This window comes from Lytechinus variegatus, chromosome 7 (assembly GCF_018143015.1).
Source record: "Lytechinus variegatus isolate NC3 chromosome 7, Lvar_3.0, whole genome shotgun sequence".
Classification (NCBI taxonomy): domain Eukaryota; kingdom Metazoa; phylum Echinodermata; class Echinoidea; order Temnopleuroida; family Toxopneustidae; genus Lytechinus; species Lytechinus variegatus.
This window is the reverse complement of record NC_054746.1, coordinates 40,157,726-40,180,305: the sequence shown is the minus strand read 5'-3', so window position 1 is coordinate 40,180,305 and position 22,580 is coordinate 40,157,726. Positions and strand designations below refer to the sequence as shown.

The 22,580-nt window shown below is 35.5% G+C and overlaps 1 protein-coding gene across 1 annotated transcript; it reads left to right on the top strand.

Annotated features, from left to right (window-relative positions):
* The first annotated feature begins 391 nt into the window (after nucleotides 1–391).
* LOC121419286 (N-terminal kinase-like protein) lies at nucleotides 392–18,780 on the top strand. Its single transcript, XM_041613680.1, has 17 exons — nucleotides 392–579; nucleotides 3,249–3,500; nucleotides 3,814–4,040; nucleotides 4,419–4,509; nucleotides 4,976–5,131; nucleotides 5,570–5,728; nucleotides 6,781–6,888; nucleotides 8,530–8,643; nucleotides 9,537–9,629; nucleotides 11,968–12,030; nucleotides 12,358–12,622; nucleotides 13,520–13,660; nucleotides 15,045–15,211; nucleotides 15,959–16,480; nucleotides 16,894–17,034; nucleotides 17,710–17,878; nucleotides 18,384–18,780. The coding sequence occupies exons 1-17, from the start codon at nucleotides 466–468 to the stop codon at nucleotides 18,512–18,514; spliced, it is 2,913 nt and encodes a 970-aa protein (XP_041469614.1). The 5' UTR covers nucleotides 392–465; the 3' UTR covers nucleotides 18,515–18,780.
* Nucleotides 18,781–22,580: the final 3,800 nt, after the last annotated feature.

Here is a 22,580-nt window from a genome sequence, read left to right as displayed (position 1 = left end):
CAAGATCATTTCGGGTAGTGAGAAATTCCGGGAAGGTATCATTTACAGGAATCATATTATTTTCTGAATATTATGTCAATATCTATCTCGAAATTGGATTGCTGTAATGAAAATGTCCAATTCTTTTACCATATCCCCCTCAAATTTTTTTAGCTCATTACGGCACTGGGCCCTATATTTCATCTATTTTGTGACTAGAAGAGAAGTATAGAAAGACTGGAGAACATTTGCATAATTCCGAGATATTTCGTAAAATTGCAGGAACTTTCAGAGTAAATTCCAGGAGCTTTCGTTTTGAAAAGTGGAAGCGTGCGCCGCAGTTAATATTTTGGTGCTGCGGCAAGAAGTGTGCATACGGCTATACGGTAACGGTATACGGACTTCGGTTTGTGACGTGTAATTGACGTGTTGATCTACACCGAGGCGAGAACTGATTGAGGGAAAGGAAAACAAGAAGTTTCGACGATGTGGTCATTTTTATCGAGAGATCCAACGAGGAGCTTTCCTTTTGAAATAGGAGAGAAGGTGGATGGCTTAGAAGATAAATCAATTTGGACTTTGCATCACGGAAAACGAAAGGTAAATGAATGACTATGCGCCTACCAACACAGTCCCACACGCAGTGTTTCATGTTTCATTTCATTCCGGATATTCCCGTCTCTTTAGTCTTAATCAAATTCATTAATGCAGCTGTCATCCAAGGGGATACTTTATTTCTGATTCGATGTTTCTTAGCTGGTGCGGCACATATTTATATTAATTTCAAAATACTTTGATTGAATGTATTGGAAGATTGAGAGAAATTATATTTAGGTAAAGCCAGTAGAGGCGCTGGTCCAAAAATTGGGATTTGGATTGTCTCAGAAAACAAGGATATCCTCATAAACCAAGACAAATCATGTCTTGATAAATTGAGTCTGTCCTTGTTTATGGGGACGTTTTTTTCACTTCCCCCTATGGGACAAAGACAGCAATTACAGAAATTGAGAGTGCTAAAAATAGATTCAGTGACCTCAATTCCCCCCAGTTCACCGTCTATTTTTCATGACTTACCGTCTTCCAATAATCTTGTTATGAAACCTGATATGTTTACATTGACTAGCACACTTGATTGGTGTCGGCACTTGATAGGTGAATGAACTTTCCTAGATTTCTTGTGTGAAGAAATCCTTATAAACTGAGACAGTCCCTGTAAACTGGGACGATCCCAATTTTCTGACCAGCGCCTCTACTGAAAGCAGCAACTCAAATCAATCATCAACCCAAACTAACAAGTCAAATGGGATTAGGAATTAAGTGAAACTAAAGTAGAGACGCAAATAAACAGAACTGCAACTGAAGGAGTCTGGTAGTGGTAGTGCACTCTTTTAATCTCTGGGCTACTTTACCTCAGCTAATAATATAGGGCATTTATTTTGCGCACATATCCACCTTGTTTAGGTGCTCAAGCCAGGCGCTCCTTAATTACCCAGCTAAGCTAGGCGTTCAGAGCACACTGCTTCTACTTCCTACTGGTACCTATTTACCTCACCTGGGTTGAGTGCAGCACATTGTGGATCAGTTTCTTGCTGAAGGAAATTATGCCATGGCTGGGATTTGAACCCACGACCCTCAGTTTCAAAGTCCAAAGACTAATTCACTGCCTGGGCCACAACGCTCCACAAGCTAAGCTTGGTATCACATAATAATTTACATAAATATTTAGATCAAGTACAGTCAACCAATCAAAATAAATGGTAAGGATCGAACTAAAATGTAAGAATCCAATTCATGAGATAAACCAATAAGGAATGAGATGAAGATGATAAAGGATATGTCTGGGTGATTATGTAATAATGGAAGTAGAAACTAAGGAGTCAGGTGAGGGATGGAATGAGTGGAACACCTGAAGAGAGAATAGAGAAGGAAAGATGACAAAAGAGAATCAGAGGAATGGCATTCAGAGTAGAATGAATGACAACTGAATATCATTAAACTCAAATAACCTAAGTTCAGACAGCAACGGCAGTGCTGAAAATAAATGCAAATGATCTCAAGTCTATACGGAACAGAAATGTAAAACAGCTGAAGAAAACACAAGTTAAAGGAAATAAACAAGCTCTTGACTTGTTTTAATTTACCTTCTCCAGTTACGAGAATATTTACTTTTTTAAGGCACCACGCTCATCCTTTTCCGTGATGAAAAAGTGAGTGCACACAAATAAAAGTTGGACGTAAATTACTAGATCTCACCATGGAGCTCCTTGATGAAAGTTACTTTAACATTAGACCCTAGATACTACTTATGGAGTATAATGTATGAATAGTACTCTCCTGGTCTTTTCTTAGGGGTATTGAAGCCTTTTTGTCCAGAACTTGCTCAACTTTTGCGACAAGCCGTGTTGCCGGAGGTGATGGTTTATGTACACTACACCAGGGCTCGACATTAGCAGTGGCCCGGTGGTCCAGGGCAACCAAAAGAGAGGCCACCTAAATTCTGTAAAAGCCCAGACTTGGTTGCCCAATTTGGCTACCAAAGTTATTGATAAATTGTAATGTTTTCTAATATTGTTTTAGGGCAACCACATTTGCTTTGCGGGCTACCAAAAATATGAAATTAACGATTTTTGTGGAATGATTGGGCCATCAAGAAAAAAAGTTAGCGTGGAACTTTGCACTACACTACATGAACCATCAGGTTGAGTCTATAGAAATTGGACTGTCAATTTACAACTTGTTTACTTGCTATATTGCGTAATCCAGGCAAGACTACCAGAGGCATCTTTTTCATTGATTGTTGAAATTTGTATGAAAATAGAGTTGGTCACCAGAATTTCAATTTTGGGGGTCAAAATTTAATTGAAATTAAATATAGTCTGTAGGTTTTCTTAGGGTCAGTGTTATGGCAAACAAGTAATTGGTTTCTTTTGCTTAAACAAGATTTCTTCTCACTGGAACTTCATTCACTTTGCGAGAACTGTGCATTGACTTTCCCCAATGTTGCATTCTCCACCCTGTGTTTTTTCCACATGGTTAGAGTATTTTATGGCCAGCAAGTTAATATGCTTTCTGGCAATTCCATAAAATGACAAAGTTATGTAATTACCTGGCAAAATGACTCTTGCCTTGGATTTTGGGCTGGCACACCTTTTTTCTTGGACCCAGACCAGATATTTTGTCATTTCATGTTGATATTTTAACCATGGTATAAGCCCACTGATAATTTGATACTATTAATCATTTTTCTATGTTCTATTGTTTCCCGTCAGGCCAATGGAGAACCAGTATCTGTCTTTATAGTGGATCTCAAAAGCCATTCCGAATCCATAGCCCAGTTAGCTAAGAGTGCTCACAAGCGACTCAAGACACTACGACATCCAAATGTACTCCTCTATGTAGATGGGCTAGAGACGGACAATGTCATCTATGTTGTGACTGAGGAAGTGACACCATTGGCTACTTTCTTGAAGACTAATGCACCAAAAGAATCAACAATATCTTGGGGATTATATCAAGTAGTGGTAAGTGTTGCTCCTGGAGAGCGTTCCATCAACATTTTTGCCCAAAAAGTTGTCAGATCTGACAAATTTCCTTGAATTTGATTGCCTGAGAAACACTGTTATTGTCAGATAAAACGTTAGACAAGTGGTTTTATGAAATGCTCCCCGGGATGATGAATTCTTTAAAGTGGATATACATGTACTCTATAGAGTAAGAATAACTTACCTTGGTATTATGGTTGATAATATTTGGAGCAGATAAAAGTAACTGCTGCAATTTGTGTTCATGCCAATTTGTCTACAAACTTTTCATTTACATCTCACAAATTGACAGAAAGGACTGAGTTTCTTGCACAATGACTGCAAACTAAAACACAACAATGTAAACCTAAGCTGTGTATTTGTGAATCGGGCTGGGGAATGGAAGCTTGGTGCAGTGGACTACATCACTCCATCTGAAGGGGAAGGCAGCACCATTCCAGATAAGGGACTGAAGTCATTAGAAAAATACAACCCACCAGAAATGACTGACATGAGAGCTAAAAAGAGGCCATGCCCTTGGTAAGTTTAGCATTTGCCATTTCCAAGTTAAAGAATTTCAAAATGTTTGTTTGCTTGAATTCACTTTTATTTGTTATCTGAATTAAGCAGGGATTTGTTTATATCTTGAAATATTGATGATTTACATTGTGTACATATATTCATGTGTTTGAAAAATAACTTTACTAAAATGAAATTACAGATTAATAAATGATGGTGATTGTGGCTTGCTATTTACACTCACAAATTACTCATGAGTACTATGATACAGAATATTGGGGTTGTAACTGGTGCATTTAGTCCCATTTTGTCAATTGAGTAAAAAAAGGACAAAAAATACTATATAACAATACATGTTTATCAAAAGTGACCATGTAAAATATGTGATTCTATCCCTAGGGCCGCTGATATGTGGGGTCTTGGTTGCTTGATATGGGAGGTCTTCAATGGAACACTTCCGAGAACATCTTCTCTAAAGGCGCTGGGAAAGGTAAATGGAACTTTGTACTTACAATGATTTGTCATTTTTCAATTAATGCTTTTTAATTCTTCAATCTTTAATCTTGAGGATTGCTTATTTGAAACTTCTTATTCCTGTTTCAGGATAATATGTAGTCATTAACATTATTTTGTCATATAGGTTTGTTTTTTATGGAACAAAGCTGTGTAGTAATATCAGAATGTGCATTAAAGAAAAGTTTGACAATCTGTACAGGAGTAGATGACGTGTTACCTTGAATATTTTGTTCTAAAAATGTATCATGTTTATGAAAAGAAGAGCTTGAAGCTTGAAACATCTATTTTTCTGTGAATATGCAGATTTGCATCTTATGAAATAAAATGTAATTGAATCTTGGTACTAAATATGTCATCTCCAAAATGCTGGTAAGACTTACAATCAATAGGAAGAATACATTTCTTCATGTAATGTTCATCCCAATGTATACATTATGTAGATACCCAAACCTCTTGTACCTAACTACTGTGAGTTGGTTGGAGCAAACCCAGTATCTAGACCAAACCCAGCAAAGTTCATTGATTCCTGTAGGAATTCAGGTGGCTTTATGAAGAACAGCTTTGTTGATACTAATCTCTTTCTCGAAGAAATACAGGTTAGATATCCACATTATATTTCATTCCACTTCATTATTCAAGATACATTTCAAAATGATTTTCATTTGTTGTAGAGTGTGAGCTTTGAAGAACCTTCAATATCATATTTTGGATTTTATGAAAGGAAACTGCAGATAAGTTGTTATTCTTCCATCATCCTTCACTACATCTTAGCAATAATAGTAACTGATTTCAAAGTGTGTGGAGGGAGGAGAAGATTGTTTATAGTGAATGAACATACTAAATGGATTGTGATAAATGATAAATAGCACATATAGTATAGTCGTTTGAAGCAGATAATTATCATTTTGGACATTGACATATAAAATTGATTCAGTCTCATGGGTCAGAAGTATATGTTTTATGTCACTTTAAAATAAGCTGTAAAAGATTATAACAGTTCTCTGATTGAAAAGGTTTTAATGCACATCTTTCAGATCAAAGATCAGACAGAAAAGACAAATTTCTTGAGTGGTTTGAGCGCTGCCATTGATGACTTTCCTGAGGAGTTTTGTCGTCATCGTATCCTTCCTCTCCTGCTACAAGCCTTTGAGTTTGGAAATGCTGGTTCGGCTATCCTTACTCCACTCCTCAAGGTTTGATACCTATTAATACAGTTTATATATCACTGCTGGGATAACAAAACCATGTTATTCAAAAAGTGGAATGTCCAAGTGCAAAAAACTATGGTTTCTTTAACACTGTAAAAAAAGTTGTCACTTTGACATGGTATAATAGCTTCATTTTATATTTAGAGTTGAGATTTGGATTATACATCACTTAAATCATTAATCAGTTATCTTTTCATTAAAGGTAAATGCTAGTTTTGGTAACGATATCAAAATGAGTTCGTACAGAATCCAATGAAATGACCACCAAAGTGTCTGTTTGTATAAATAAAACGTATGTGCCAAAGGATTTTGGAAGAAATTGTGTAATTGCTGAGAAATCAGCAAAAAAGTACAGGATTCGGATAGATCATCGGCCCGACATTCAAAGCAATAATTATACATTGTCCCACGTGCGCTTATGTGATCCAAGAAAATAATTGTATTATAGGAAGCCAAATAGTGAATGAAATATTATATAGATGTTCAAGTACTAGATTTCTGGCTTATGGTGTAAACTTCATGCGAAAGACTACATAATTACCTTTAGTCAAAATGTGAATATTATTCTACTGATAACATTATAAATCTATTTGTAATATGTTGTAAAGTTTAAAGTCAATCATTTTTATTTTTGAATTTTCACTGATCATTTCAACTATGAAATATGAGGTATATAATGCTCATTGCTGGAGGTTGACGTGTTTAAAATCTGTAAAATTGCATGTATTGCAGTGTACACCAAGGCCTGTATTCACTTGTATTCGATTGACTAATTAGATTACTTAGCATTTTACTTTACATTTTCTGAGGAGTGAAGACTTGGCTCATATGTTATTTATAGTACTCTTTTTTAGCTCACTGTCAATTCATGGCCTATCTAAAAAAATTGTACTAAATGCTATTTGTTCTCCAAATTGTACTAGAAAAGATGAATTGAAATGTAAAAGACAATCAGAGAATATTCTTAATCCAAGTTCAACAAGTGTGCTGTTTTTCTGTTTGTAATTTTTTTAAAATGTACTTTTACCTTATCATAGTTGGGTAAACTACTAGATGCCGATGAATACCAGAAGAGGATAGTGCCTATTGTAGTCAAACTCTTCTCATCAACAGATAGGAATACAAGAGTTAAACTATTACAGCAGGTAAGATATTCATAACTCTGGTGAATATTTTTTTTTTAATAAATAACAAAACATGTCACTTTTTTGTGAATTTCAGATACAATTGATGCAAGGTTAAAAACTGAGAATATGCCCAAGAAATTGAGATATTGTTGATCATGCAACAATCTGACAGTTGTTTCATCAGTATGAATTCTTTCATCGGTTGCTAATGCCTGGGACTTTCGGGTTTTTTTCTCTTCGGGTACCCATGGACATTTTCGGGCGGGTACCCGGGTACCCGAAAATCATGTCGCTCGAAATATGACTGGTGGAAAAACCCCATTGGTGACGTCATCAAGCCAATGCGATGCAAGCCAATTTATGAATGAAAATATAGTAAGCATGCGCATTGCAAGGCTCCCGTGCGCCACGCATTATTCCATCGAAACAAGTCTGCAATACTCTGTCACCTCGTACCAAAATCGACCTAGAATTCCACTTTTCTATATTTTATATGAATTATGAAAGGTATTCTCAGAGGATCTATTTTCTCACCGATAGCGCACAGGTAAGCAAATTTTTATTACTTCTTGCTTTTCCGTCAAAATCGTACGAAGTAGCGTCGATATTACATCGTGTTCGTGAGTTTGTAGAATCTATCGCTACGTGAACAAAGTCAACTGATTTCCGGGTTTCGGAGCGTCAAATGCGCCAGCCAATCACGATCGTGTTACCATTTTCGGTTTATGATGGACTGAAAATGGTATCAAGAACGTGATTGGCTGGCGCCTCGTATGCTCCGAAACCCGGAAATCAGTTGACTTTGTTCACGTAGCGATAGATTCTACAAACTCACAAACACGATGCAACATCGACGCTACTTCGTAAGATTTTGACGGAAAAGCAAGAAGTAATAAAAATTTGCTTACCTGTGCGCTATCGGTGAGAAAATAGATCCTCTGAGAATACCTTTTATAATTCATATGAAATAAAGGAAAGTGGAATTCTAGGTCGATTTTGGTACGAGGTGAAAGAGTATTGCAGACTTGTTTTGACGGAATACTGCGTGGGGCTGAGGCTTGCAATGCGCATGCTTACTATATTTTCATTCATAAATTGGCTTGCGTCGCAGTGGCTGGATGACGTCACTGCGCTACAAAAGAAACATGGCGACGATTGAACGATCTCAGTCACATCATCACTTGAAAAACTAGTAGATATTTCGAGGGTAATTGGTGAGATTCAAAATGAGACTTGTGTACTTTTGTGATGAGTTTACAATCATGTCTTACACTACGCAATACAAATCAAATGTACGTTATACTGGTGAGCAATTTTCGGGTATCGGGTATTGATTTTTCTACCCGGGTACCCGAGGCTTCCGGGCGGGACCCGGGTACCCGGGTTTTAGTCCCAGCCCTAATGAATTCTTTCATCGGTTGCTAAGGCCACTGATAAAAAAATACAGGGGTTAACAGCATCTATATCACATTGATAGAGAAGGGATGTGCTTAATCAGTATTGTTATGCTTACATTTATGTTTTTGTGTGTTTCAAAGGGGATTAGGGAGAAATTAGGGGGAAAAAAGACTGGGATTGTTGTGTGTGAGAGAGAGAGATCGAGAGTGCAGGAAGGGTTTCAACATTCATTATTTATGCAATATATGTGTTTTCATTCAGATGGATCAGTTTATAGAGCATCTCCAACCAGCTGTTGTCAATGATCAGATCTTCCCTCACATATGTCATGGTTTCAATGATACAGTGCCTGTTATAAGAGAAAACACAGTTAAGGTAAGACCGTTGATGCCTTTCATGGTTTTAGACCTTTTGTTTTAGATTGCCCAACATTAATTAGAGTGGCTGTCAGGTGATAGCAACTTTTGTATTTTCTTTGAAGTTTTAGATTTTGATAATTTAGATATTTACATAGCATACCAGTACCGTTCCGTCAAACAAAGTGCATAAGGCGCTCCTACCTTACTAGAGCTGGGGAGTGTTTCAACAATATTTTTGTCTGACAAGTTGTCAGATCTGATATCTTTCCTTGGATTTGATTGGCTGAGAGGCACTGATTCAATGGTAACTGTCTGATAAAACAGGACTTGTGAGATAAAACGCTGGACAAGTTCTTTCTTGAAACACTCCCCAGTGCTGGGTTTTCAATAACAATGCTCCCATTATTCAAAGCATCTAATTCCTTCTGGTACCCATTTACACCGGAGTGTAGAGTGTCAAAACAAGACTGATATCTTACACAAGTGCCAGAGTGGGATTTACCCTGGACCACACGGCACTTTTTCTGAGAACCTATCTGGGCCAGGTTGGTGTATCATAAAGCTGTTTGTTAAATTAAACATGATTTTATGCACTACTGGAACGTGTTCTTGTGTGAAGTCAGCTACATAGGGATGTATCATTATATCATGTAGCATGAGAAAGGGTTACTAATCATGCAGAAAGTCATTCATATCTTTATGAAGAGCTATATGAAGCACCTACATGGGATGGGGTTTGAATAGTATATTTACAAATTATGAAAATGAAGATCGCCCCCCTTCCCCCCCCCCAAAAAAAAAAAAATACAATCGCCTATTTGCTTTCTTGACAGTTAATTAAACTAACACACATGCACAACTTTTTTAAATCATCTTCTCATTCTCGCTTTATTGATGTTATTCTATTAGGCCATGCTTCTACTAGCTTCCAAGCTGAACGACAAGAACCTCAATATGGAAGTCCTTAAACACTTTGCAAGGTTACAAGCCAAAGATGAGCAGGTAAGAACATGTTAGGTCAGGTTGTAAAGTGGCAGCCTCTACAGGAGGTCCTTACTCCTTGGTTCATTCCCTTGCAGAGTCACACCAAACACCCAATTAAGGGTTATTCTGATTTTCAATTTATGGATGGAAGAGGGGAGCATATGAAACTGATGGGGGCAGTGGAACAGAAAAATTGTTTTTTTTTTTAATTTTTGAATTGTTTTCCCGATGTAGATCACTAAAGTGCGACTTTTTTTCTGTTTAGAGTGATGAAAAGGGAAGCGGTTTTTTAAACAGATGGACTAATTATCCAAATGTACCTTGATTCCTGTTCCTTCCTACCTTCTCTTTTGACTCCACCTTGACTTCTTATCACCTTTTCTATTTCTCTCCCTTTCCCTGTATTCTCTTTCTGCTTCCTCCCCTCCCCATTTTCATCTTTTCCTATTCTTTTCTACTACTTCTTCATCATCTCATTCTATTATCTCCTTTCTTTTTACCTTGTATCTCTTTAACTTATTATTCCTTTTCCTTCTGATTATCACCTTCTTTTCTGTATATTTTTGTCTCACCTGCAAAGCAGAGTGAGACAATAGGCGCCGCTTTTCCGACGGCGGCGGCGTCAACATCAAATCTTAACCTGAGGTTAAGTTTTTGAAATGACATCATAACTTGGAAAGTATATGGACCTAGTTCATGAAACTTGGCCATAAGGTTTAATCAAGTATTACTGAACTTCCTATTATAGTTTCATGTCACATGACCAAGGTCAAAGGTCATTTAGGGTCAATAAACTTAGACCATAATGGGGGAATCAGCATCAAAATCTTAACCTGAGGTTAAGGTTTTGAAATGTCATCATAACTTCGAAAGTATTTGAACCTAGTTCATTAAACTTGGACATAAAGTTAATCAAGTATCACCAAACATCCTAATAGAGTTTCATGTCACATGACCAAGGTCAAAGGTCATTTAGGGTCAATGAACTTAGACCATGTTGGGGGAATCAACATCGAAATCTTAACCTGAGGTTAAGGTTTTGAAATGTCATCATAACTTAGAAAATATATGGACCTAGTTCATTAAACTTGGACATAAGCTTAATCAAGTATCACCAAACATCTTGCATGAGTTTCACGTCACATGACCAAGGTCAAAGGTCATTTAGGGTCAATGAACTTTGGCCGATTTGGGTGTATCTGTTGAATTACAATCAAAACTTTAAAAGTTTTTGGATCTGATTCATGAAACTTGGACATAATAGTAATCAAGTATCACTGAACATCCTGTGCAAGTTTCAGGTCACATGATCAAGGTCAAAGGTCATTTAGGGTCAATGAACTTTGGGCGAAGTGGGGGTATTTGTTGAATTACCATCATAACTTTGAAAGTATGTTGGTCTAGTTCATAAAACTTGGACATAAGAGTAATCAAGTATCACTGAACATCCTGTGCGCATTTTAGGTCACATGACCAAGGTCAAAGGTCAATGAACTTTGGCCATAATGGGGGTATCTGTTGAATTACCATCACAACTTTGCAAGTTTATTGATCTGACTTTTGAAACTTGGACATAAGAGTAATCAAGTATCACTGAATATCCTGCGCAAGTTTCAGGTCACATGATCAAGGTCGAAGGTCATGTGAGGTCAATGAACTTTGGCCACATTGGGGGTATTTGTTGAATTACCATCCTATCTCTGTAAGTGTATTGGTCTAGTTCATAAAACGTGGAAATAAGAGTAACCAAAAACATCTTGTGCAAGTTATAGTAGTTTTCAAAGTCAGCACTGCTGCTATGTTGAACTGCGTGATGCAGGTGAGACGGCCACTTGTTCATTTTCACCTCTCTTTCTTGCTTTTCCCCCTCTCTTTGTTTGTCATCGCAAACACTATGCACAGTATATGTTTGATGATGTAAAATTCGGTACAATACATACAACTTATTTTTTTATCTTCATAGTTTACTTTGTTGAATTCTAATTATCTATAATTTAAACAGATTTTTTTTTCTAGTAGGATGTAAAATATATGTGGTTTAATTTGTAAGAAATTTGCATGTGTAAAACCACCTGAAAAGGGTTGAGCATACATTTACATGGTCTTGGTCATACTGTATAGAAGGGTAATAACATATGATGTTCTTGTTGGCCTATGAATTGGTAGTTGAAAGTAAAAAGGTTTCCTGAAAAAAATCTAATAATGTCATTTGCAGAATTTTATTGTATTCTGATTTATTTAACTTGTGCGAATGTTTAGTTCCATAGGTTGCCCATTTTGGGAGATGTAACAGAGTTCAGAGTGATGGAATTGATGATTGTGCTTATATCATTAGCATTTTTCTTTTATGTTTCAGGGAGGAATTAGAACAAATACAACAATATGCCTTGGCAAACTTGCTGGCTATCTCAACCCTGCGGTAAGTCATATATCTTATCCCTTATATCTAAGATATCAACACAAAATATGCATTATTTTCATCAAATAATGTACTAATTTGACAATTCTATGAAGTGTGTACTTCTATCCCCCATATTAAGAGACCTTCGTGTAATGTTGGTCTCTGTTTTCTAATTTATATAACAAGTTGTAATGTTCTCAAATTATCAGAGCTTGAGAATGAAGAATAGAGAAAAAGATTGGGGTACGACATGAAGAAAGGTTGATTATTTACGGATATCCTACAATTGGACTCAGGAACTGTATTACCACTCAAATATTATGCTGTATTATGTTCTTTATTCAGACAAGACAGAAGGTACTGTCATCTGCATTTGTAAGAGCCATGAAGGACCCCTTCCCACCTGCCAGGACAGCTGGTGTCCTCTCCATGCTTGCCACTCAGAGCTACTATTCTCTCAAAGACTGTGCTCTAAGGGTTCTACCAACCCTCTGCACACTCACTGTGGATCCTGATCTGGGTGTCAGACAGAATGCCTTCAAGGCCATTAAGATCTTCCTAGACAAACTGGAGAAGGTCTCAGAGAATCCAGAACTGCTTGAAGAAATGGGTAAGAAATCGTCTGGATCACTTTCCCCCAAAAAAATCCCCGCCCCCCCAGATAAAAACCCCACACATTGTTGGGATAAATCTCATAACAAGCCACCATTGTCATTTTGATAATTATCGTTTTCAATGTCATTGTCATTTTGGTTGGTAGAATTGATCTCATTATCATTGTTGCCTTTATAATCGTTGTCATCCTTGTCATTATTATTGTTAAAGGTCAAGTCCACCTCAGAAAAATGTTGATTTGAATCAATAGAGAAAAATCAGACACGTACAATGCTGAAAATTTCATCAAAATCAGATATAAAATAAGAAAGTTATGACATTTCAAATTTCGCTTATTTATATGAACGAGCCAGTTTCATCCAAATGAGAGAGTCGATGATGTCACTCACTCACTTTTTCTTTTTTTTTTATTGTTTGAATTATACAATATTTCAATTTTTACGAATTTGAGAATTAGGACCTACTTGCCTGAAGTACAAAATGCTAAAATAATGGAATTCCATGTGTTTAGGGAGGAATGAAACTTCATTTTACATGACAATGACGAAAAATCAAAATATTTCATATTTCATATAATAAAATACAAAAGAAATAGTGAGTGAGTGATGTCATCAGCTCTCTCATTTGCATGTAACTGGCTCGTTCTTTTAACTATTTTGTTGAAAATAAGCGAAACTTTAAAATGCCATAACTTTCTTATTTTACATCCGATTTTGATGAAATTTTCAGTTTTGTGCTTGTTGAATTTTTCTCTTTTTATTCCAATCAAGTTTTTGTTGGGGTGGACTTTAATATGGGTTTGAAATAGAAAAAAGTCTAAAGTTTAAAAAAAGTACTAAACGTAAATCATATTGATAATCTTTATACTAAATGCAATGTTCTAATCACACAGAGGCTGATGTAAACAAAGCAGGTGTATCATCTCAGAACCCATCAAGTTGGACAGGATGGGCTATGACATCTCTTACATCAAGGTTATATAGGGGAGCTGGTAGTAAACCATCAGCACCAGGATCAGGTGGCCCTCAACAAGGTAAGTGTTCCAGTAATCAGTAAAATTGAAAAAGTGACCAATTTTTTTGTCTCACCTGCGAAGCAGAGTGAGACTATAGGCGCCGCTTTTCCGACGGCGGCGGCGGCGGCGTCAACATCAAATCTTAACCCGAGGTTAAGTTTTTGAAATGACGTCATAACTTAGAAAGTATATGGACCTAGTTAATAAAACTTGGCCATAAGGTTAATCAAGTACTACTGAACATCCTATTATAGTTTCATGTCACATGACCAAGGTCAAAGGTCATTTAGGGTCAATGAACTTAGACCATGTTGGAGGAATCGAAATCTTAACCTGAGGTTAAGTTTTTGAAATGTCATCATAACTTAGAAAATATATGGACCTAGTTCATGAAACTTGGACATAAGGTTAATCAAGTATCACTGAACATCCTGCATGAGTTTCACGTCACATGACCAAGGTCAAAGGTCATTTAGGGTCAATGAACTTTGGCCGAATCGGGAGTATCTGTTGAATTACCATCATAACTTTGAAAGTTTATTGGTCTAGTTCATTAAACTTGGACATTAGAGTAATCAAGTATCACTGAACATCCTGTTTGAGTTTCAGGTCACATGACCAAGGTCAAAGGTCAATGAACTTTGGCCGAATTGGGTGTATCTGTTGAATTACCATCATAACTTTGAAAGTTTATGGATCTGATTCATGAAACTTGTACATAAGAGTAATCAAGTATCACTAAACATCCTGTTCGAGTTTCAGGTCACATGATCAAGGTCAAAGGTCATGTAAGGTCAATGAACTTTGGCCATGTTGGGGTTTTTTGTTGAATAACCATATCTCCGTAAGTTTATTTGTCTATTTCATAAAAAGTGGACATAAGAGTAACCATGTATCACTGAACATCTTGTGCAAGTTAGAGTAGTATTCAAAGTCAGCACTGCTGCTATATTGAACCGCGTGATGCAGGTGAGACGGCCAGAGGCATTCCACTTGTTTCTTATTTTAACAATCATTACATCAATGCTATGCATATTTGTAGTAATGAAATAATGCATAGATTATCAATTAAAAGCATGATGGTTATTTTTTCACTCTGAGTTCAAATTATATGAAGTTATAACTTCATAGATTTTATCTTCACATTGCATTGAAATTCTGGATTTGTTGCTGATGATGATGATAGGTGCATCCCAAGATTGCAGGCTGTATCTTTACAGGAAGTTGGGGTTCTTGATTTTATGAATTTCTGCAACAAGAAATGAAGTCCTTGTCTACCAAGTACAAAATCATAGAACACATCTTTATCATATACTGGAATTAAATTTAAGTCTTCCCATATCCATACTGAAATAGGCCACAAGGAAAATCTGAACTTTTACATGTTCTATTTGATTTGCAGCCAAGTCAGACACAAGAGCAACCAAACCTGATGAAGGTAAAGATGAAAGGCCATCTCCAATGACGAGGGTTGATGGTAGCAGAGGTAGAGACTCTGATTCAGATTATGGAAATGAAGGAGGCAATGATGATGGATGGAATGACAATGATAACTGGGGCAATATGGAGGTATGCTGAATTTATTAAAATCAAACATAAATTTTGGTTTGATAGTATTGAAGACCGGTTAGAGAGCTTAGCGTGAACATATATACAAAAGTTTTATTGAAGTATCCGACATCTTTGCAGTCATGATTCCAAGCATTAGTATCATAAAGGCACTTCTTGTTTCATAGGTAAGCTGACCTTGGCGTGTCATATATTGATGCATGCATGCTGGTCTATATTATTTTGTACTTTGTTCTCTGCATGATTTCTTATTCCCTTTGTCAGAAATAATTATTACATAATTTGCTTTGTTTTAAAATCATAAGAAATGTTAACCTGATGTAGAAAATGACAGCATGAGTTAACACCCTAACATTTATTTTGTTGTGTGTTCAGATAATTCACATGGAAGTCCTCTCATACCTTTTATATGTTGCATGAATCCTTTGTTCTTTGTTGTAATATAATTTCCACCTGAAGTTTTTACACTGAACCCTGAATCTCTACAAAATCATGACAACTGACCAGTTATTGTAAAATTATTAAAGCAGCACCTGAAACATTATATAACATTTATGACTTGACAAAATTGGTTATAGAAAAAAGGAAAATCATATCTGTTTTATCATTATTATTATTATTTGGGGGAAGTGTAAAGGCATCCCTGTATTCCAAGCTGTAATAAAGCATTGAAATTTCTACAATGTTTTCTTCTGTAGTTTTCTTGTTTTTCTCATCTTTTTCTGTCTGTTTCTGTAATAATTCAAGGATGAAGAGGAGGAAGACACAACTACAACTCAAGATACACAGAATACAAATGAATGGGACTCTCAAGGATGGGGTGATGATGATGTTGATGATGATAACAATTGGGACAGTCTTGAAACACCTGCTACAAGAACTAGTAAATCATCTCTTTCATCATCAACAGCAAAGTCAAAATCATCTGCATTAAAACTAGGAGGAACCAAGAAGACACAAGACATGGACTTTGGTGATTGGGGTTTAGATGAACCTATGGTAGATAAGAAACCCATCAAGACTAGTTCTAAGCTGTCCAAGAGTCAGTCAGGTTCAGGGAAGTCAACTCCAAAGGGTAGTCCAAAGAAGGCAATGAGGCACGATGCTGACCTAGGAGGATGGGATGATGGTGATGATGCTGGTGGATGGGGAAGCATGGATGCAGTAGCAGATGATGATGGAGATGGTGGAGGATGGGGAGATGATGATGACTGGGGTGCTATGGAAGACTTGTCAGTGTCACCTACCAAACCTGCTCAGAAATCAAAGGTAGGAATGGTGGATACATGGAATGTTGTTCCATTTGGCATATTTGAAGTTGACTTCAAGCATAGATACTCGGGTTGTATGTTCCAGTGCAGTTTAAAATTCAGGAATTACTGTTTTTGAAAGTCTTGTCATTTCAAGTTTGCTTTGGTTTTGGATATTGGTAGCAGTTTGACCTTCCTGATGTCGATTAATGGCCAAAGTCAAAATAATTTGTTGATCAAATTATACATTTATCACGTATGAGGTGAAGTTACCTGTCCTAATTTTCTATTATTTTTAGTTAAATACAGATATGACTGTGATTCATGCCTCATGCATTCCGATTCAGCAGTAGCAGCCTGACCTCATGCTCAGTAGATGATGTTCTGATTGAAGGTAGACGTGTTGACATTGTTGTTGTTTTTCACTTGCAGCCAACCTCCAAGCCCCCTCCAGGATGGGGAGATAGCCTAGACTTTGAAGAGGACAAGAGCCACACTCCAGCAAGCACTTACAACTGGGGACAAGATTCTAATGCAGATGAAGACTTCTTTGGTGCTACAACCAAGCCAGAGGTGAATTATGAATGAATGAATGAATGAATGAAAGAAAGTACATTTATTTCCAACGATAAAAGCATTGATACGTTTTTATGAACTTGAACAAAACATTGGAGGTAGCAACTAAAAAAGCACAGCTTGTGATCAGTGCACCGTGACATAGCCAATAAATACATCATACATGAAAAACATTTATCTAAACAGGGTACATTACAAAACTATTAAAGGAAAAAAAACATGTTCTATCCAAATCAGCCTTTTCATATTAATGTAGAATTCAGCTACAGATTACGATAGAACATAGAAATTAATTTCATCACAGATTATCTAGTCATGCAAAGTCTCATAAAATTTTTGATTTCCAAATTACAAATTGATGCGTCAGTTTGACTTGAAGAAATGATTAATGCTGAATTTTAATTTCATGTAAATTTGATTCATTCCAGATAGTTAACCTCACATAAGTCTGCATCCTGCATGATAAGTCAAAACTTTGTTTCGAATGGAATTTTTAAATCTTTGATTATAACATGTTGGATAGGCCTAAACATTTCAAAGCTGTATGTCAGACTGAGTCTATTTGCCAGTCCCAGCAGGCACAACTCAATAGAGTTTAACTGTATTTAAGAAGTCCTACTTCCTCCCCTATTTATTCAATTAAATTTTGTCTTTCTCGGATATCATTCATAGACCACCAGCAATAAGAAATCACTGCAGACATTCAAGAAGCCATCATCATCTCCAAGCAAACAGAAGACATCATCGGATGCATCAGGTTGGGGTAATCAAGACTCTGGATGGGATGATGATGGATGGGGTTCATTTGGTAATGAAGGAGGAGGAGGAGGCAGTGATAGTGGTTAGTATTTTGTTCTGGTATTCTTGTATGATTGTATTTCTCTTGTCCTTCTACAGGTGGAATGTGGGAATTGATGTAGTCTGTTATTTTGGTCATGAATTAGAACTGGAACAATTAGAATTTCATCTTCAGATTTTGTGCTCATTAGTGTTAGTCTTGGTCAATAATTTATTGTCTTCTCCAAATCCTTAATTCTGATCTGTTCCAATGTCACATCTTTTTATAATATTTACCGGTAGTGATGATAATAATTCACTTTTATAGGCCTATAGTGCATATATATATATATTTTACAGATTTCACTGGAAGAATCGATTTTGCACTTTTTTTACATTTTCAATTTTTATACACTACAATTAAGTGAAAACATTAGTATTTTACTAAGTAAAATGAAATATTGCTTCTTTTATAGAAGCACTGTTTTAGTTTCAATTTTCTCTGCCTTTTTTTGCCTTCATTTAAGTGAGTGCAAAAATGTTCATTGTAGTCCCATCTTGTCTTTCAGGACTTAGTAAAGCAGAGCTTGCCAAGAAAAAGAGAGAAGAAAGGAGATTACAAAGAGAGAAAGAACTTCAAGAGAAGAGAGCAGCTAAGAAAGCAGCAGGACCAACCAGACTAGGTGTCAAAAAAGATTGAGATTACTCATAATTCCCATTCCTTTTTTAAAGCATATCAACATTTTATGATTAAATGTTGGGACACTTATAAAATAATAATTGACTCTTAGAAATTTCAATTATGGAAAGCATGCAGTGCCATAATTCGTTGTCTTCTTGAATATGTATGCCAAAGACACAGAGGAGAACTGATTATGGCATCGACTTGTAATAATTGAGGCAGCTTAGAATAGGTTTTATAAGTTTGGGCTGTGAATGTCTTGCCTTACAGAAAGTTCAAGTGAAACTTTGACTGTCATGCTGTCACAGGATCAAGAATCATACCTTACTGTACTCTTATTTAAAAATAATTGACAGTATGTGTAGCTGTATTTCCCTTACCAATCCTTTCAGTGGCATATAGATTTTTCTTCAAGGTACAGGTGGCAAGAGTGAGTCTATTGAGTAATAAGAATAAACAAGTACCAAATTCTCCATGTCCATCAAGTTGTAATGAAATAAGAAAGTCTGTTTCTATTGTGGATGTTAGAGACTGATTGGTTCTAATTGATAACATAGTCACAACATTACTGCAATGATTTACAGTGAAGAAGTCTTTCTACATGAAACCAACAAACCTAGGAAACTAAAGTTTACACTCAGTGAACCTTCTGGTCAGTCATATGATTTCATTATAGTACAAATCTGGTATATTTAACTTAATGTTAATATTATTGGGAGGAGTTTAGCTTGTTATACACCGATGGACTCTGAACAAAGTAATCACATTCTGCTATTGAACCCAATAACTTTGTTGCTGAGCCCAGTCATACAAACTACATTAGAAGAAAGTCAGAAAATTCTATGATATACTGTGCCTGTTTATATTGCGTATTAAAGTACCTTTCTAAAAAAATGTTATGAGGAAAATATTCACAGAAAATAAATTCTCTAAATCTTTTTTTTTCTGATACATGAACATTTGAGCTAGGAATAGGATATTTCAATAGTAAAAGAAAAATAATCATATTACCATTTTCTTATTTGAAGAATAAAAGCTGGACATCTCATGAATCTTTTCATCACTGAGTAAATTGTCAGCTCTGCTTCAGAGAAATCTGAGGTTCTGATTGGCTAAGGAGCATTGGGTTCTATTACTGTGGTAACTGTCAAAAATGATAACTTATCAGTGTTATAAGCTTCATCAAATAGTGCCCTCATCAAACAAGACTTTAAAAAATCTGTTGTTTCAAATGAGTTATGGATGTCACCACATATAATTATCACCAAGATTGCTCACCCAAGGAAGATTGTACTCATATATCTTTGCAGAAGTAGAATATACTATTTATGAAATTGAGTGTTAAGATCTCCTTTTGGGCAGTTATGGATGTACTTTAATGAACATTTTTATTCAATATGTAATTAATGAATTGTATTGAATTTAATATATATCATTTCCAATTTCTTATATGTGATAATTTTGTATCAATATCAATAACTGTACTATCTAGCTAATTACCATTATATATTTGGATTTATCTTTGCTTTTTTCTTCAAATATATAGTGCTAATTATAACACATTGTCAAATTAGCCCTTACAATTACAAAACAAAAGCAATTTCAAAGCCATTTATTCATTTAATTTTAGGATCATGTTGGTAATATTTGTATGTTTAATCTTTTCAGGGCGAATTTCCACTTTCTTGGGATTGAAACCATGGACGATACAATTTTCTAGTATTGCGGAGCTTCATCCTTTGCCAGAAGTGTGCATTTATAATTAAACTTCCTATTGTTTGTGATGCAATAAGTGTTAATGCGTACATAAAATCTGCATTGTCCATGGTTTTGTTCCTCAGTACAATTGAAACCACCTTTGGGAATTCTGGCCATTGAGTTACAAAAAAAATGAATATTTATACTTTATTGGATGGCTCAGAATGGAATAACAGATATATTCCAAGAGTTTGGGCAAATATTCCATGAACCACAGATGAGTGGAATACTGGCCATAACAAGTGATATAGTTCTGGTATTCCATGAAAGAAAGCCATCCAATACTTATTATCATCTATCCCACCTTTAGCAATCAAAAAGAGGGAGAAATTTGATTAAACAAAGTCATATCACTTATCACATAATGGCATCATCAAATTCAGTCGTTGACATGGGACTTATATGTAGTTCATTATGACTTAATTGAGTGTCGTTGTGCCCTTATGCTGCGCACTGCATTGCTTTCATTGTTGTATGTGTTGTATATTTCACACATTCGCCCATGCGCACTACTGTTGAATATGCTCTCATATTCAACAGCAAATTTTATACAGGAGCCTATGGGATATTCTAGATTTTGGGGATTTTAGGGATATGCTCTGATACTGCACAGGCAATTGATGCAGACCAAAATACGCATTTTTAATGTATGGCTAAAATGCTCTATGTAGATGATAATAAAGATCATCTTTAGTTTTGTAAATCCCCCCCCCCAAAAAAAAGCATGTCAATATTAATTTTCATTACTAGATCATATTAGTTTATGTGCTCCAAAATGCTTGTGGTGTGAAGGGTTCAAACTAAAATATGTTTCATTTGATAAATTTTCTTTTATAAATCAGATTTTCAATCAAGCTGCCCTGATAAAAATAGAACATCTGCGTATATTTATTGTTTATATAAAATGCCTTCCTAAACATAGAATGGGCTGAAACTATCAGGATATAATATTTGTCAGTAGCTCTTTAATATCCAATTACTGAATATTTAAGGTCCATTTTAAATTGAAATAACAGAGGGCACTATATTTAAATTTGAATCTTAACAATCAGAAAAAGGGACATTCTAATTGGTAAAAGATGCATTCAATGACTACTACGCTTTTGTAACATTGTAATGTTCAATGATACTCGAGTATAGTACATAATACTGACTCTTTATCAAAGTTAAAGACAGGCTTTATTCCTATTGGTTAAGTATATGTATAACTAGTATACATTTATCAAGATATTACAGCATCCATGCTTTTATAGCTGATTGAAATTGACAACATAGCAGAATGACCAATGAGAATATGAATCTGACAAAGCATAATCTTCACCTGTGTATTTCAGATTTTATTATACAATGCAGTATATATAGAAAAAGAAACTTGGCAATGAATTTAGGCTTAATATGAATTTGCCAACATGTCATGTATACTGTGCATTTTCAATACTTTTCAAGTAATTTACATAAAATGGTGATGTTGCTCTACTATACATCAACATGTATGGACTGATATGGTTAACGATACCATGTGAATTGTGAATATAGTTCAATTTTTCCATATCATTACAGTAATGAATACTGATGAATATGCATGTATTATTAAACAGCTCATATAAAAGAAAGTAGGGGTGTGAAGGAGAAAATTATATTCATTTATTCAGTACTGAAAGTGTTTCTATTATAAGCACTTAAGTGTGATGTGCTTATTAAAGAATAGGTACATATATGATGTTGAAGGTAAGATTTTCTTGATCATAATATATGATATAATTTGTATCTAGAAATGTAATATAATAAATATAATTTTACCACACTCACAGGTATGCAATTTCTTTCTTGACTTTTGTTTTGACATTAAGTCACTTATTTCTAAAGATTCAGTTTTATGTTGCCCTATGGTATTTCTTCGAAAATATTGTGATTTTCAGCTTTTATAATACTGAAATTTTCTTGTTAAGGTTGGCAGCTCTGATCTAGGGGCGTGATCCAAGGTAACTGCCCATAGTAACAATGCTCAACAGCCAATCAATTGTCCAAATCGTGACAGAGTCTTTGAAAATTATCCCACTTCTCGTACACTTGATATCACTTTATCTGTACAGTTGGTAGTAAATGGGCTTCAGCTGCAGCAGTTACTTCATGGACAATTTTGGTCAAATGACCTTTCATTTCTTTCATCATGATAGGCAGATTTCAAAGCATGATATTACGTAAGCTTGCCTTACATAGCAGGATGAAGAAATTGAATAGACCAGGTGACTAGAATAGCACACAAATGAACACTTAATGAAGGTATTTGTTGCACTCCTACTACTTTGAATGCATATCTTAGCAT

Bases quoted from the DNA above. Each gene is read 5' to 3' on its own strand.
- LOC121419286 (XM_041613680.1), top strand. From the start codon at position 466: ATGTGGTCATTTTTATCGAGAGATCCAACGAGGAGCTTTCCTTTTGAA. The intron at 5,132-5,569 runs GTTAGATATCCA...CACATCTTTCAG, and splicing joins TCTTTCTCGAAGAAATACAG to ATCAAAGATCAGACAGAAAA. The intron at 15,212-15,958 runs GTATGCTGAATT...TAATAATTCAAG, and splicing joins ATAACTGGGGCAATATGGAG to GATGAAGAGGAGGAAGACAC.